The sequence below is a fragment of the Botryllus schlosseri genome, chromosome 16, assembly GCF_051294905.1.
Source record: "Botryllus schlosseri isolate E-star chromosome 16, Bs_hap1, whole genome shotgun sequence".
Taxonomy (NCBI): Eukaryota; Metazoa; Chordata; class Ascidiacea; order Stolidobranchia; family Styelidae; genus Botryllus; species Botryllus schlosseri.
Window position 1 is genome coordinate 13,094,052 of NC_137251.1, and position 18,606 is coordinate 13,112,657.

The window sequence follows — 18,606 nt, forward strand, 5'->3', positions numbered from 1 at the left end:
GGTCGAGAATGTAATAGCACGAATTTCAGGCGATATGCGGAACAGGATGATCAGTTCTGAGGAGTGCAACAGGCCAACACCTCTTCGGTACAACACCGCTTTGTTACGAGCACCATTGCAGCCTGACAGAATGAGATCACTATTATTCAAGCGGAAGTGACGCGGCATGACGTAGCTTGGCAATTATACAGAAAAATAACGGCTCACTTGGTGCATCATTATTGCCAAATTTTATTATCATACTCACCGTTATTGATAGTAACAACGTTCAAGATTTTCTATTGCGCCAGAGACCAATATTAGGTGCAGTAATGTCGACAAGGAAAGGTATCTCGTCCATTGTTAAGGTCGTGTGTGTGTGTCGTGTGTTATTCGACAGCTTTAGTTGGCAGTGTGGTTCGCTCTGATCGTCCTAGCACTTCTATGGGATAATATTGGTGTGATGGAGGAGAATGTTAACGCGAAACATCGCCGCATGTCAGTATTTGTTTGCAAAACAACCTCTCCAATGTTTTTAGGTTAACTAACGTTAAATGGGGCATCCATAGGGTTTCGTCATCACCGCATTTGTTCTATTGTGTAGAAACGTGCCCATGAAGTGACACCTTTATTCAGTGCGATTGCAGCTGTGGGCCAACCGAGTGAACCAACAATCATTTAGGAATATATACCTGAATCCACCTTATGAATGTATTTTCTGTCCGATACAGTCTACCTTTCCAGCTCCCTTGTTTGTTCGGCTGCATGCCATCACATCATGATGACGCGGGGAAATGTACGTACAGTACAGCCTACAGTAAAAATGTTTAGCAACGGCGATGATGCATTTCGAACTTACTGAAGAAAACTGGTTATTGTGGTGTATTGCCTTCCATGAGTAATTCTAATGTGCGATTCAACTGCAAATTCAAAGGAATTCGTGATAATCGTGACTCCACGTCATAGTGTGGGAAATTTCGATACATCTATGCTGTATAGGCCTAACTGCGTTCGGGTATATTCGTCTCATCTGGTTCATTCACAATATTAGACTATCAATTTGATTTAAAGAAAGGTGTAAGCGTGAAATAGGATGTCGAACGCTATAGTGACTGCATGTTCAATTGTTCATTATTCATCTGTTCACGGATGTGATATATTCCTATTGTCCTTAGAGAACGCCGTGATTAATCGGTAAGGCCAGTATCAGTGCATACTGCATATAGCCGTGGCGTATGAAGACTATTGCGACTTTACCGATGATCAACACATTGCCATTATATTGTTCGAATATCCGAAACTCGTTTTCCTTGCGTCACGTCGCGAAACTATCATGCTTGTCATTATCGTCATGCAAGTTTTGGTTTGACGAGATGATGTGCAAATTGTGTAGTTGCGATATTGATACACCACGATCCTGTACTTCGGAATCCTTGCTGTGACCGACGTTGATATTTCGGAGTAGCATGCGAACCTATAATCTTTCTGTTAACGCACTGGGTGGCGCAAATTTTGTGAACATTGACTTTATGCATGGGGATTTGAGACAGTATACAATACATCTGTATTTTTTATCTCTATGGCGTCAACGTCTTGAAATGAATAATTTAATTTAATTCGCCGCACCACGTAAACCTGATATAAACATGAACAGTGAACACTCAACAGGGATAGATGGTTTATTACCGAATTCGCCAGCTTCTAGAATGGACGTAGCCTGGATGCTGCGCAGAAGAGATCTAATCTTGAGAATTCACAGGCTGTATCATTACTGCATCATTCGGGTGGGAAATTTTTGTATTGTGGCAAACCGCCGAACGTAAACGGCAGAGGCGGTTTGAATCTAGTTAATCATCCGCTGACTCAATCGTGGCGGTGAACATACATGCCCTGTAAATATGACACGATTTATCATTGCAATGATGTCAGTATACCGGACGTAATGTATGTAGGCAGGTCATGTGCTTCACTTTATTTTCTAATGCACGGTGAAATGCATAATTTTTACACTATTACAAATTAGGGTAAAGAGCAATTAAATTTGCATGGTAATTCCACTAGTATCATTGCGGTGAGTTTTAGTATATGACTATTGACTACACTTGGTGGATTCAACGTGCATCAAAATTGCACGCCATCATTGCAGTTAAATTCTAGTTGTATTTCTACAGTTAACACCTAATCTGTATACACTACGTTCTGTGGATTCATTAACGCTTCGTCGGATGTACATTTATGCTGGCGGTATTTGATACATTATACATTGATGATGGCATATGGAGGTAGTTCCTCTCGGCAATCCTATAGCAGTGACGAGCCGTCATCTCCAGCTGAGATAACGAGCCTAATGGATAACACAACACAAACTTCGCATTATCAAATCCAAAAGTGGGTGTTCGCGGCAAACAATTCCCTCGCCGGGAGTTACTCAGCCAATAGGTTCCACTCTCCTCGAATCGGCAGAAGAGTCGACGGTTGGCGTCCGGCAACCCCACAACCCCTGGTGAGGAGTCTCTCGGAGGACATAGTTATCACATCGCATCATAGTACCAAGCAATTTTTCCACACCGTGGACCAGACTCACAAATCTACCTCAAGGGACTTACCCGATACGTCACAGACTGGAAGTCCAACAGTAAGAGGTAATTCAAGTCATTATCGATACATAGGAAGGTTACTCGTATAATAGTAATACGCATATCAAATTAGAGTTGCTTGCCATACGTCCGTAATTTCCCGGACATGTCCGGAATTTCACTGTTCAAACTGCGTCCGGGAGGAATTTCTAAAATATGCCTAAATGTCCGGAATTTGAAGGCTTGACGTAGGCTCATAATTTTTTCGTAAATCAACATAATAACTGGGGCAAGTTTTTGTTGCAGTTAAATCCGCGGAAAGTTGCATTTATTTTTGACAAAAGTTACACTAAAAGACCACATTTTGCTCGGTTGACTAAAAAAAAAGGTCAACTTCCCAGATTGTCTAAAAAAAAGGTCAATTTTCCGGCTCAGCTCCCGAAATACCCGTAAAAGCGTTACTTAGGTGCTGATTTACAGTGTTTCAGTCGGATTTGGCCGTGTATTTCACCAAATCGAAAATACTTTCATGAAAAATCGAAAAAGTTGCAAAATGTTGCAAGAAGTTTCATGAAAAAAATGGACAAAAGTTGCAAAAAGTTGCACTATAAGATTCCTTCAAACAGCTTAAAACAGCATTCTACATATCTTACGAGTATTTAGGAAGCTGCCGGAAGCTGTAAAAAAAAGTTGCAAAAGTTGCAAAAACTTACCGTAATAATAACATAATTTTTGAGAATTTTCATGCTACTTGAAATTTTTATTCGCGCTGCTCGCGACTTACTGTAGTATATATTGTTTTTAAGATGGGGACTACCGCCCTCGCAAAATCTGCAATCAAAATAAATAAAAATAACCTTCATTTACTGAAACAAGCCTAATTGTAAACGCAATTATAAGAGAACAGTATATACCTAGAGACCTTTAAGTCCGTTTAAATGCTTTATTCAAGGATTGTGGTTCTAAATGTGGGATATCGTTTTCCTTTATTCTGGGGTTCGCGAAGATGTTGAACGTAGTCGGCTTCCAAAATAGCCCGTGAGTAAGTCTGGGCAAAGGTGCGGACTTTTTTTTAGTAATCGGCTCCTCCGATTTAATCTGGACCACGCAACATTTTTAAATTGGAGATGAAGTCGCGGCCGTAATAGGTTGGAAACCACCAGACGTAGGGTGTTTATATAGCTCCGTGGTGCGTACCGGCATTAGGCTGATAAATAATCTTATCGGTGGGACATGAACATGGAACATACGGAACAACGGAACATACGACCCGCAGGCCGGATCCGGCGCGCGACGGGATTTTGTCCGGCCCGTGGACAATTTCCCGTCTTACATGATAATGTGGCCCGAGGCCCCAGTCTGCCGAGATTCCCCACTACTTGCTTTAACGTCAAATTTTAGTGACTGTATGTTAACGTGTGTGCGCACTGCGCAGCGTGCGAGAGTAGAGCTTACGCGTAAGTTCGTCGAAGCGAGAAGACTTGCATTATGAGCATTCACCATGTACTCAACCCTAATGAAATGATATCTTGGTAAATTTGGGGTACCGGACTTATCGAAGGCTTTGAAATCTTAATTAAGGATTGCACCATGTCCTGTATGGTGTGGACACAAGCAAATCTCACGGCTCAGTGAAATTGGTCTACGTCACACTTTCCATTTGTCTAAAGGCAATTTATGATTAACAAGGCAACCATGCCGTCTGAGCATCTCAGGAGCAAGTGCGCACGAGAAAGAAAGTGTGAATGCTCAATCGGTTGCGCAACAATGGCCAATACGCATGTGGTTTGCACTGCTCTCACTTGCTCCCGGACGGCGTGGTTGCGTCGCAATACCGAACTCTGTTACAATGCAACATTCGAGGCTGATTTTGGGGGGTTCCAGGGCCACGAGCAGAATAAAATTTATATTTTCGCAATCAGTACCGCGGTAGCTTTCGATTGATACCCGTTTTATAAAATGTCGCGCTCGGTAAGCCGGTCACTATAGGACAATTTGATTGCACCGTGTGTTGATCAGAGAGAAGCAGACACATCGGCGCCTTTATGGCAATGCTGTTCTCAAATCTGCATTGACTTCGTCATTATCGGCGAGATATGGCTTTGAAGTGACATTGCTGTCGTTAAAATACATTCGTTAAATACGATTTATTCCTTGTATATATGGATAAATGGGCGAATGTACGATTCAGCAATCCGGCCGCCAAGTACCTAATTTTCCTATATCCGGCCCTCCAACTGGAGAAGTTGCCCGCCCCTGATGTAGGCCTACTGTACAATTACGCTCCCTGTATTTTCGAAGTCATTCTCCACCAGCTCTACCGCTAACTATGATCATGTGGGAGGAGAGGGGATCAAACTAATAATATATGGAGGAACCAATATTATTGACATAATTAATTCAAAATATTTAACGACCAGATGCATATAGCATGAGGTGGGATGTCGTGGAAGGCGAGATCGATATGTTAGGTCGTGTTAGGTCATATTTGGGCGGGAGGGGGTTGAAAATGTGGTTTTGGACCTGGTTAATCAACACACAGCCACACACTCCTGAACCGGAGTGTGACCAACTGACCATCCACCTCTGGTCGATAAACAAAGTTTTGCTGGTGTGACGTCATATTAACAGACAATGCGCTCATACCTCATTTTGAAATCCACTAGGGGGCGCTAAAGAATGTCCGGAATTTGAGTCACAGAAATATGGTAACCCTATATTAAATACACACGCTTCTACTTCTACTTGAGTAGCAACGCTGACAGATTTGATGATCTCTGTTGTTACGACATGCCCAAGTCTCGGTGACTGACTTTGGAACAGAGGTGGTTAAAGCAGTTAGGGCGTTGGTACTCAGACTCATGTAGAATAGGGTTACCATATTTTTGTGGCCAGAGGTGGTTACTATCCGGTTCAGGGTGTGTGGTTGTGTGTTGTAAGTGGTAACCAGGACCGAAACCACATTTTTTCAGCCCCCGCCCGCGCAATTAAGCACTTATCTCGTGCCCACCAAGATGCAACCTCTGGGGGCTTGCTATATGCATCTGGTCATAAATTTATTTGAATGCATTCTGTCAGTAATATTGGTCCTTCCATATATTATTATATAGTTTTGATTCTCTCTCCGCCCACATGATCGAGTTAGCAGACTGGTGGAGGATGATAGCTTCGAAAATGCAGGGAGCGTAATTGTACATCGTTAAATCATGTTCGTGTCCCACCGATAAGATTAGTTATCAACCTAATGCCGTTGCGCACCACTGAGCTTTATAAACACCGCTCATCCAGTGGTTCCCAACCTTTTATGGTCGCGACTCCATTTCCAATTTGAAAATGTTCTGTGACCCAGCTCAAAATTTGACAAGCTGATTACTACAAAAAGGGCTGCATCTTGGTCAACATCTTCGTGTACCCTCTGAATAAAGCATTTAAACGGCCTTAACCGACTCTAGAAATAAAACGTTCTTCTATATCTGCGATTACAATTATTTCAGTAAGTGAAGGTTATTATTATTAATTTTTGATTGCAGTTTTTGCGAGGGCGGTAGTCCCAGTATTAAAAACAATATAAGTTATGTTAAATCGCGCGCAGCGCGAAGAAAAATTTCGTGTAGCATAAATATGCACAAAAATAATGTTTATGTTGATTTACGAAAAAATTATGAGCCTACTTCAAGCCTTCAAAATTCCGGACATTGAGGCATATTATAAAATTTCCTCCCGGACGCAGTTTGAACAGTGAAATTCCGGACGTGCCCGGGATATTCCGGACGTATGGCAACCCTAATGTAGAAGTATGTGTAGAAGTAAATGTAAGTGTAACGCCGTAAATGTCTACTCAACTACAAACTAAAGTGAAGAATTTGCGCGAGTTCCCTAGTCGTCTTGTGCGTATCCGAGGTCACTGTGTTGGGTAGTATAGCCAATAAGCGAGTCAGGTAGAAAAGTCGTGTGACGACCTTTGTATTACGCAAATTGGTTTGAATTCATGATAAGATTTTTCGACATTGGTACTCGGGAAAACGCCGTCGACGATCGATTGGATGCTTTAGCGCCGTGCAGGGATATATATAGGTATATATCCTTGGCGCCGTGGTGCAGGCTACAACGCGCGGGTTTGGGATTACGAGACACATAAATTTCGAGGCCAACCCCTTTCGCGCCGAGACACATGAAGTTTTGGCCATCATATGGCTGGACAAAGTGCGGTGCCAAAAAGATCGCCGGCGATAAAACCTTGGTCAAAAATGACCGCCGCTTGTTGGCTAAAACCTTCGATATTGATATGTCCGATCGTCGAAATGGTTGGCAACGAATATAGTCCAGTCCTTGCAATCTGAGTATAGAGTTATACAAATTCTGTACAAATGTGATCCACAGAGGAAATTAATGCACCCTAATTTGAAATCACATGCGTCAGACATGTTTCACAGAGTTGCGCTGCGTATACGGCTGTTGTGTGCACGTTCTCTACGTCATACACACCCGCAAAAACGCAGCATACTAATATTAAAGAAGACTTCTTTTTGACGTGTGAGGCTTTGGTCGCCACATGCCTTTAAAACCAAGATTTGGATCGCTTCGTGAGAGATTTAAGGACCGCTAGCATACGGTATGCATTGGTAAAGTACGGTAAAGTCGTGCTAAAATTGATACATATTAATCTTTTGGTTTGCTACGTCATAGTTTAATCGTGCCAATTAATCGAGCTCTCTCGTTCATACTCCACGCTATACATCGTCCCGCACCTTTGTGTCACGAGGTGCCGTGTAATGTACCGATTTTGTATAATAGCATATTATGCAAAATCATATCTGCGTACAATAGAAAAAACCAAGCACGCTTTTTATGAAGTATTCGGTTCGCTTGCAATAAATGAACAGTATAAAGTATTTATATGTTGTGAATTAGGTTAAATCGGTTGTTTCCAGAACCCGATAAAAGGGAATACCCGAAGTTTACGGTCTGAAACTTCCAAAATTTTACAGTTTAATTTCGGTAACATCCCCTGTTGTCATTATTTCTGCATGCTGGATATAGATCAAGTTAATATAGGCATAATCTGCCAGACAGATCCAAGTAAAATTTGATGTAACAATAATGGAAACAATGTCTACGATAGCGTTGTCTTTTCTCGAGGCTCAGATTTTGGCAAGGTATTGGATAGGTGAAAAATCTTTAATGTATTTCTATAAATTGGTGAACATAGTTACTGCAGACAAGCAGTCTTAATCTTTTAGCATACATATCAGTATGTGACTTCTGTTACCTGTCTTTATCACTAGAGTTGAAACTAGTGGTTGAAGTAATGTCGCAAATGTCTACTCAACTACGGATATGTAGCGATTTTATATATAAGTCAAAGGTCTGTAAAGTATTCAAGTAAATATAATTTGAAGAAATGGAGTTAGATCAGGCGTTGTAGACCTGTCAACCAATCGCGGGAGAAAAGCCTTCGAAAGTGTAACTTGCATCTTCGTGACAAATATAGCATATTTAATAGTGCCACAAATAGGTCCGATTTTCAAATTTATCTTCGTGATCACTGATCATATTCAGTTCTATTATTTTCATCCGCTCAAGGCACACAATGTACAATGCGAAACACCAGACATAATGCGATACAATTACCAGATAGGCGGTGGTTCACACAAATGCGCCAAACCCCCTAATTACCGTGCTATCTGACATTGCCAATGCAGTTGTTACAGGAATTTATCTGATAAAGTGACGAAAATTAATCCAAATACTGTTTTCTACATGATAAATTTAACAAATAAAAAATATTTTGTTTGGCTTTGAAACCCGTTGGACTATAATAGGATAAAAACACAACAATGTATCGCAAGTAGTTAAACTCAAATCGTACTTGAGTACTGAGCAGTCTAAAAGTGTAGGTAGGCCAATACGCATAGCTACTTCGCTACTCAATACCTCCGGGTATTTGACATGTACAATGCCCATGCTCACGTCGCAGGACGATTTGTGAACTGTAGAGTATTCAGCGTTACGTTATCTCTACTCTTACTACAAAGGTCATCGCCGAAGTCGATCATCGGTAGACTCGCCGTACCCGTCGGTAACGACGACGAGAACCTACCACTCTCCGTCCTACACGAGTCGCGTTGGATCCGTAGATCTCGGCCGCAGTCCGTCTGTCTTTAGCGACGTTCGAGTTCCAGTGATTAGCAGGTCGTCGACCCGTCGCAGTTTCGGAAGGGAGTGGACAAGAAGTCACTGGGAAAAAGTTAGGGACTTGGGTACGTTCATTAGTACATTTACATTTTTACCGACCGGAAACCAACGAGGCTATGATACAAACAAAACGGAGTAGTCAATCAATCAAACACTTACCTTGGCCTAGTGATAACAAAGAATATGTAAAATATGAGGCATTCACACTTGCACACTACACAGTTACACAGATACACACTGAATAAAGAGTAAGAAAACACGAGTATCAGTTGAATGCAGGGGCGGGCAACATACGGCCTGCGACGAGATTTTGTCCGGCCCGCGGACAGTTTCCCGTCTTACATAATAATGTGGCCGCGGCCCCAGTCTGCAGAGATTCCCTACTACTTGCTTAAACGTCAAATTTTAGTGACTGTATATTGTTATATACGTGTGTGCGCAGCGTGCGAGAGTGGAGCTTACGCGTATGTTCGTCGAAGCGTGAAGACTTGCATTATCGGCATTTACGATTTACTCAACCCTAATGAATTGATATATTGGTAAATTTGAGGTACAGGGCTTATCGAACGCCTTGAAATCTTAATGAAGGATTGCACTGTGTGTTAATTGATCAGAGAGAAGCGGACATGGCGGCGCCTACATGACAATGCTGTTCTCAAATTCACATTGTCTTCGTCATTTTCGGCGAGAAATGACTTTGAAGTGACATTGCTGTCGTTAAAATACATTGATTAAATACGATTTATTCCTTGTATATGAGGATAAATGGGCGAATAATGTATCGATTCAGCAATCCGGCCCGCCAAGTGCTTAATTTTCCGATATCCGGCTAGCCGACTGGAGAAGTTGCCCGCCCCTGGTTTAATGTCATCAGATCAAAACGTTACATTATTGCGACACAATAGGAAGATAAGAAGGTGTCGAAACCACTTAAAGTGGTCTATGAAATCAGACATCGACCTGCGTCCAGGCAATGTAGGCTAACGAAAAGGCATAGAGCAGACTAATAGAATATAACATTAAAAGGACAAGCGATAAAAATGAGGTGACATGAGTCGGAAGGTGGGGTCGATATGTCAGATCGTGATCAGGTAATCTCGAGCGCTGACTGGTATATATAGTTACTCGGTAGACCGGGTAGAGTACAAGCGAAATCGAAATGGTAAATCGGGATCCGGTAATAGTAGAATCTGCTTGTAGCCCTTTGTCTGGAAGCTGGACACTGGACGTCTGCCGGAATGTCGGCTAAATAATGCTCCACAATTGTGGTATCGCGTTGTATATCGATTTTGTGTGCGTGTTATAAGAATAACGACGCACGTGACACTTGTCTTATCCGTCAGTTATCAGATGATCGATTAGGCTTTCCGGCCATTGTATGCCCGCGTGCAGGTTGTTGTTTTGGGATTCACGGGATTTCGATATCGTTGGTAATTCCACAACCTACCAATATTTTATCTGATGTTCTTCGGCCGATAGCACGGTCCACTTTGGTTTTTGTTGTTGTATGACGAGCGGCATGGATAAACTGCCAACACGTCAGTACAAATACTGGAGTCAACCTCCGTCGGACCAGAACCCGCCACTCATTGGTGTTGAAGCAGTTGAACGAACCACTACGCTACTCACCACCGCCCGCGTGCATGTCACAAGCTGCTACAGTCATTTCCGCGTTTACATTATGAAAATGACTACCATTAACATTGAACAAGGATTCGCCATATTTCTCTATCATATTGGGTTCACTTTGAATTTCTGTAAATATTATGCAAATCGCACGTGGTGCATTTTTATAAAAGTATTTTAGCTGCAGGTTCAATACAGTGACTATGTAGATCAGGGGTGGGCAAACTACGGCCCGCGGGCCGCATGCGGCCCGCAACACCTTTCTGTGCGGCCCGCGAGAGTCTAAAGAAACTTATTAAAAATATTGATAATATGCGTACTAAAAATCGAATTAATTCAGGGACCTGATTAAACTTTTTTTAGTATATTTCACCGTGATAATTCTAAGGCATTGGTTCTCAACCTGTGGGACGCGTGCCCCTTGGGGTCGTGAAAGCATTTGAAGGGGATCGCGAAGCTGAGCTCAACCGAAAATTTTTTTCGCGCTCCGCGCGAATTGCTTCCAATTCATAATTATTGCTCTGTGTTTAGTATGAATTTCATATTTAAAAATCTCTCATCAATAGTCGTAACCTCCCATGCCGCCAAACTATACGTTAGATTTGCTATAGCATCCTCATGGCATTTGGTGATATGACGATAAGAGGTCGCGAAATCTTTCGCCATCATAAGGAGGGGGGCATGTCTTAAAAAGTTCGAGAACCGCTTTTCTAAGGTAAAGACTTCCTATGTTATATTTCTTGTTTAATTTCTGGCGCGACAGCCCGATCTCAAGGCCCACGCAGTTTGAAAGGTTTCAACTGCTAAACATCACAGAAATCCTAAACGAGATAGACGTAATTCGGATCACGAGTGTGATTTCAGATTGGCCACTCCAGTTTCAATTATTTTAGTGGTGTGCTTATAAAAAACGATTTGCGCGTGTCTTAAATAGATTCGTTCTCTGTATGCGTAGAATTAAGGTATTTATATTATATCTACACATATGGTAGAAGCGTGTTTGAAGCTAACATGGCTATGATGCTGTCAGCATTATGTGTCCTGGAACTGAACCAAAAGTGGAATCAGTAAATCTATGACCAGATAACTGCTGACAGATTTAAATTTCAACCTGTTCGAAAAATCGGGACAACAGACTTTCATCTCTATAGTTTTGACAAATTGGTTATTGAGGTCGACCAGCCTATTAAATCTCACCATTGTTTCTGGCACGTGTACGATATCATCATAGCAATGTTTGGTTTGTTTTAAATAAGCATATATATTATCTCCATGTCCTCATTACATAATCAAATACCAGCAATACTGCGTTTTGGTTTATAATCCCAACTTTATATAGTGCGGCCCGCGAATGGATTCAGATGTTGAATGCGGCCCGCGAGCTCAAAAGTTTGCCCACCCCTGATGTAGATACATTTCCCGCTGCCAAAAGTTTTTTCCCAATTTCCCAATCCGTTAAATTTGAGACCACATCATATTTAGGGCACACTGCCCATTTAACTTAACGTGTATGTGGGTCACAAGTCACGACATGATATACTGAGTAAATTCACGGTCCCTCTCTCTCTCTCTCTCTCTCTCTTAAAAAGGGCGACTGTATCAGATTTGCTGCAAGATCACCGTACCTACTACGTCTATACTTTCGTCGTTCGGAAAACCCCTTTCTAGCAGTGTTAGGATCAAGTCACTACCTTCGAGTCACGAGTCATTTCGGGTCATTGCACATTTTGACTAGAGTCAAGTCAAGTCAATCGGTTTTCGAAGGTGACTCGAGTCAAGTCAAGTCACTCGATTTTTGAAGGTGACTCGAGTCAAGTCGAGTCAACTCAAGTCAAGTCACGAGTCAAGTCAAAATTCAAGTCAAGTAACCTTTTCGTAGTATATGAGGCATGATTAAGTCATTACATGTTGCTAGCTGGCAGAAATAGAAATTGAGTGGTCACTGATTTTGAACCGAGGAACGAATATAGAGTTAAATATACACCCAAGAAAGCGCTGTATCGCTCACATATACGTAGTCTCAGTTTATAGTTACCAACCAAAGTAGAGAATAGAGAAACGAATTGATATGATGCAATACATTACCCTTTACCCATTTACATATCGATATGATACAATTCGAGCCTGTGACAAGGGTTGAGGAGTGTATAAACTATTCGAATTCAAAATCAATAAAACAAGAGGTTTGGTTATAAGGTAAGAACAGAGAACAGAAATAGATAATTTTATATTATATTACTTTACTACTAGTTTACGACAACGTAAGCTGTAAGCTTCAATCACTTCGTTTGTGGTCAATTTATTTGTGAGAGAACATTGGAGGGTCAATAAAACGCACGATCATTGAATGATTGGTCGCACTCACGGGTTACACCAGCGTTTCGCGAACAATCCGAACATACGCAAGATACAGTGATTTTTATCGACACCGATTAATTGATGACTTGAAATTGACTCATGAATTTTGCTCCGAGTCACGAGTCAATCCACATTTCTGATACGCCGAGTCTAGTCAAGTCAAGTCATTTTAGCAAAGTGACTCGAGTCAAGTCAAGTCATGCGAAAAAGGTGACTCGAGTCATCCCAACACTGCTTTCTAGTGTGCAGAAACTGGGCCAAGAACTATTATGCGATCTAAAGCACGTAACCCAATAACTATGTTGACCACTGCATCCGTGGAAACATATATTCCTTATAGCATATGATATATATCTGCCGCGAAGGGCGACGAAAAATGTCGTCATTTGATCATTTTGGTCAAAATAAAATTTGCAAACATAACGATATATTGAAATAACGCTACACCAACTTTCTCAAGCGCCTCTGACTATTTACATCTCCTTCAATATCGAAATTCCCACCAGGGGACATATAGAATTGCCTCGCCAAGGTTAGAATAGGAACTACTGGTTTAGAGCGAATGAAATACAAATGCTTTTTTAATGCAAATAAACTGATGCATGATTAGAGTTCAGCAGTAATAGTAACTTGAATCAAATAGTTGTTGGTGACATATGAAATGTTTTATACTCATATAGGCGTTTTTTTATGTTGCAGAAGTAGAATCTGAAAGAGCAAGAAGATGTTCCAAGCTGTCTAGCGGATTCGCTCCCCTGATGGTTTTCGGTGGGCTTGTTTTTATTTGCATTGGCGTCAGTGCAGCCACGAACACCGGCGTGGATAAAGATCGACTGCGAAGTTTGAGCGCGGCCCCGATGGCCATGGGGGTGTTCATGTTAATCCTTGGACTTTTTCTAATCGGGACCTGGTTCGGATGTAAAGGCCGGGCTAAAGTACTCGAACAGAGACTCCTGCACGGGTCCAGACGCAGTTCTGTTGACGAGAACCTCGTGCAAAATCTGATCTCTAAACTTACGTCGAGCGTTGCCGGCAACGCTAGGCAACAGACTTCATCGCCTACCTTACCTGGCGTCACACTAGATGGTGTATCTGTTTTGAAACCGCAGTCTGATAACGACGCCAGGCGGGAAACGAGACCTCAAACTGCTACTAATACTAATGATCAGACACGCTGCTGTGGCCATTGTGGAGTAACAACGCCCCCAACGCAAGTAATAATAGAAACTTCGATATGAAGCTGACATTATAATAATACCGGTGAAACATTGTTGATAGCAAAGTAGAGCGCAATCCTGGATAATCCTGGTATCAATCTGATGAATGAAAATCGAATTTATATTATCTATACAGCAGGAGTTCTTGAAGTATGGGTCGCGAAGGGTATAAATGTGGGTTGCAACCGCCCCAGAGCGATCTTTTATTATGCACGTAATATTTGCAGAATTTCTAGCAACAACAAAAATCTTAGCGATCCGCGCTTTTGTACATGTCCGAGGTCGTCGTGTTGAGTACTAATGCCAATAAGCGAGACTCGCAGCAAAGTGTTTTCGGACTGATTTCTCTGAAACACTCTTGCTTTCGCGGGTAATACTCGGGAATTGTAGGGGGAGGTAAAGAGCTGGGCTGTAACTGATGTCGCACTGCATATTTTTAGATAGGCTACGTATAACTTTCAGTAACGAATCTAACTGTAATCGAAATTGTGAAAGAGCGAGTAGAACTACAGAATGGCATTGTGGGAACAACGCGGTTGAATGATTCTGTGAATCAACAAATGGATCTATGAAAGAAATCCATGTCTCATCTAGGGGTGTGAAACGAGCGTTTGTAGGACATACCTTGGAGCCGACCCGTTCAGCGCCGGAACACATGAGACATGCATTCTCTGTATCACATTTCCTTAAAAACGTAGCACACTAACATTTCAAATCCGTTCATTTCGATGTGTGCGAAGGGTATCTAAATGCCACACTTAAAATCCACATTTTGACCGCGGTTAAAGCGTTTAAGAACCTCTGATCTAGGTCAAGGCCGTAGCCAGAGGGACCAGGCCTCTTTGACACCCCCACAACCCGCACAAGGCGCACACTCGACTAAATACTCAAATTTGTGGCTTAAGCAATGACAGATCATCTATTTCGTCTCATCACAAGGGACCAGTTACGGTACGTCATTGTTTAAAAAAATATTTATCCATATTTCCCGGGTTTTCTGAGGATTACAAAGTGTAGCAACGTTCGATTTCGTAATCCAAAACGTCCTATTCTATCCTAATAGACCTACTCACAAGCTTGCTAGCATTGTCACTATCTCAAGCACCCGCTATAAACTAGATTCTCTTTTTACAGTGATGCACATGTCACTGATAAAATAGAAAGATCCAGTAATTAGGGGAATCCTGCTACAAACTTTGCTCTGTGGCGTGTCTCAGGGGGAGCAATTATACGCCCTCAATTATTGCATTTAGGCTGTGACGTCTTGTTCTGTCGTTACAGGTACGTATTTATGACGTTCATTGTTGACCAATTTTTTTCTTCCTCCACTTCGCTATGTCTTTACCCAGTGCTTTTTGATTTCTCTCTGTAACTACAATTGGTGGCATAAGGCAATAGTGAAGTTACGATAGTTACGGCTTGTTTTTCGTGACTTTACTTAGTCGTTGTTTCGTTGGATTTGAAGTAATTTGACAAATTTATGGTTATCGCTAGGAGCAAACAATTTGCTCGAATTTCACACCAGCATCTGTGCTGGCAGATTCGTAATCGCAAAAACTGACTTAGTCGAATCCAATCACTATACTCAACACCTAAAGCTATAGATGCGGGCCCTTACAAACGGCTTTACGGGCTCTGATTGGCCACTGAACAGCAGTTTGCGATCCACTTGACCAGATGCACGTCATGAATTTTAGCATACTCTAATCCGAATGGGACTCTGTTATGTACTTTGAAAAATTTACACGGCACCGGTTCGATTTTCGCAATATATCTTCAACTCCGTTTACCTGTACAGTTTTTTTACGTTCTTTTTTACATATCTTCTTTACATTTCGTACATATTTAATATATATACATACGTTACATACACACACTATATATACGATGTATATCGTGCATACATTACAATATTTGATTTACAACTCCGAGCAAATGATAGGCCTACGCCTGTATGTAAATTTCAAAGGTTCCATGTAGCCTTAAAATGTAGAGATCGTGACATACTCGTATCACATGCGTGTGTATCGAAATGACACAGTTGAATTGATAACATCATATATTTCATCGTTTTGTTGCGTTTTTTTTTTTGTTGACGTAGTTTACGGGTTTATATGATATGCACTTAATATGTCGATTAGTTGCAGAGTAGTTCGTGTGAGGATCATGTATTTTATCTTTCCATTCATGTATTCTTCCTTTTCCTATTCACGCATTCTTGATTTTTTGATTAGATCAGTATTACCAGAAGTGTAGTCAACGATTGTTGTTAGAAGCATCAGGCTAATTCAGGGTCTCTAACGTTTCGCGTTGATGAAGATGAAATGTGCGTACTGCGTACGCAGTACCAACTGTTCCGTGTTTCATACATAGCATGGAACCGTACAAGCGAAATGAAATAAATAATGCATCCTTATATTTTTGTGATGCCTTATAATAAACGTATCGTGGAGTGGAAAAGTAGCAGTGGTTCAATTCAATTCAATTTATTGCTAAAACTTTCATCATTTCAATGCACCGCACAAGACTGCGATACAATGAAAGACAGGAAGGTATCTAAACGACTTGGAACAGTCTTCAAAATCAGACACTTTAACGAAATATATTGTTCACGCCATTTTAAGATTTGAGCAATAGGGAGTGTTGTGAACCTTACCTAATTCCCTGAAGTGAAAACCCGAAAGACCTTCGTGAGTCGTCTATTTGTCGTGTGAATTATAGATAAGAGAAATAAATCGTACGATGTTTGGTGCAGGTAGTCTCTCGTGGCTATGATATATAGACTTTCATGAGTATTTCGCTGATTCGGGGGTGGATGGTATTTTGCCGTACGTGATTCAATAAAGTTACAAGTCGTGGAGACAGAAACAAAATATATTCGTCAGTGTGATCCATCGAATACGTGTGCAATAGACAGGCTTCGTGGTACGTCAGCCAACAAGGCCGTAAGGCGCGGTTACGCCGGTTCGTCGAACGCAAGAAGAAACACGCAGCGAATTATAAACGCAACCTTCTGGAGTCAGATAAACACAAATACAACATCTGCAAACATTCGCTCTGCGTTATATGGTTGACCTCCGACGTTCAATTAATCAAGACCGACCGACCGGCCGACCGACCGAAGACAATCAATATAAAGATTCGCCTTACACAACGACGAGAAAGAACATTCAGAGATAATATGAAGATACTATTGAACGAAACATTCGCTCTGCGTTATACGACGTTCAAGTAATCAAGACCGACCGGCTGACCGAAGACAATCAATATAAAGATTCGCCTTACACAACGGCGAGAAAGACCATTCAGATAAAACGACGAGACGTTATTGCCAGGAAGAAATACAGCGGGGTTGTGCTTTCGACGATCAATACTCCAGAGAGAAGACAATAATGAAGACAACGTCTGCAGTGTCAGAAATCGGTTGGAAATCGCAGAAGTCGGGCAGATTTGCGGACAGTGGTGATCCAAGCATGCATCACACGTATTATAAAAATAACAGGTAGATCGATTTCATTTTCTTGCACTACGACGTTAGTTGGTTACTGTTATTGGGATATTGACAAAGTGTAGTTTAGTAAAGTGACTTGCAATCATTGGTTTCTAAACCCTGGTAGGCGTCGCATTTCCCGCGAGTCAAATCCTGCGCTGCTGGCAGATGTAGGACGCAGATGCTTATATAGCATGATGTTTTGATAAGAGATGTGTGCGGGTAAACCCGTGGCAAGAAGGCTTACCCTATTTATTCGATGCCATGATGCATCCAATAGCTGAATAGCTTAATATGTATGTGTGATGAACGATGATATATTGCAAGCCTTATGAAGAGATATTAGGCCTCTGCCATACGACGATACCCTTTTGTTGAGTATATCATTGAGAAAAATATGCACCGCGGTAGTGCATGATATTTTTTGAAACATTGCTTTGCATGTGATACAATAAATAGGGCGCACTCTCGTTCTGTTGGTATATACCAATGTTAAATGCTACGTGATATGAATTAGGAAGTTTCATATCAATTTAGAATAAAATGATTGCAGGTGAAAATTCGATTTTTTTTTTAATACCCATAACAGTATCTTGCTAATTAGTTTGTGTGCGAGTGATATTATTGGTGTCCTGAATGCCGAATTATATGTATATCTTAATGTTGCCGTGATATCGTGTGTGTATTGTTTTGAGGTATTAAGTGATGTTTGTGTTTTTAGGCGCCTAATGTTGTTGATTTGTATTTCAGTAGTCTGCATAAACAGAATGATGTTACTTTGAGTCATTTCAAGATCAGCCGAATACTATGTTATGATGGTATTTCGTTTTATTAGTTACTTTGCCCCTGCATATAAATTGTTACCTGTCTCCAGTCCCTGATTAGTTATAACGCTAGATAGAAGGTTTTGAATGGTATGTTCGGTTTTTTTTACACGAAGTTCTTTGGCTGAAAGGGGGGAATTTATAACCGAACATTTTGAACAATATATTCGTTTTTTTTTTACACCAAGTTCTTTTGGTAGGAAGGGGGAACTTTTAACGAAATATATTGTTCACGCCATTTTAAGATTTAAGCAATAGGGAGTGTTGTGAACCTTACCTAATTCCCTGAAGTGAAAACCCGAAAGACCTTCGTGAGTCGTCTATTTGTCGTGTGAATTATA

At 41.3% G+C, this 18,606-nt stretch overlaps 1 protein-coding gene across 1 annotated transcript; it reads left to right on the forward strand.

Annotated features, from left to right (window-relative positions):
• Positions 1-8: 8 nt before the first annotated feature.
• Positions 9-16,824, forward strand: LOC145458666 (uncharacterized). Its single transcript, XM_080337111.1, has 3 exons — positions 9-2,621; positions 8,591-8,815; positions 13,434-16,824. Exons 1-3 carry the CDS (start codon positions 2,246-2,248, stop codon positions 13,970-13,972), a joined length of 1,140 nt encoding a protein of 379 aa, XP_080193237.1. The 5' UTR covers positions 9-2,245; the 3' UTR covers positions 13,973-16,824.
• Positions 16,825-18,606: the final 1,782 nt, after the last annotated feature.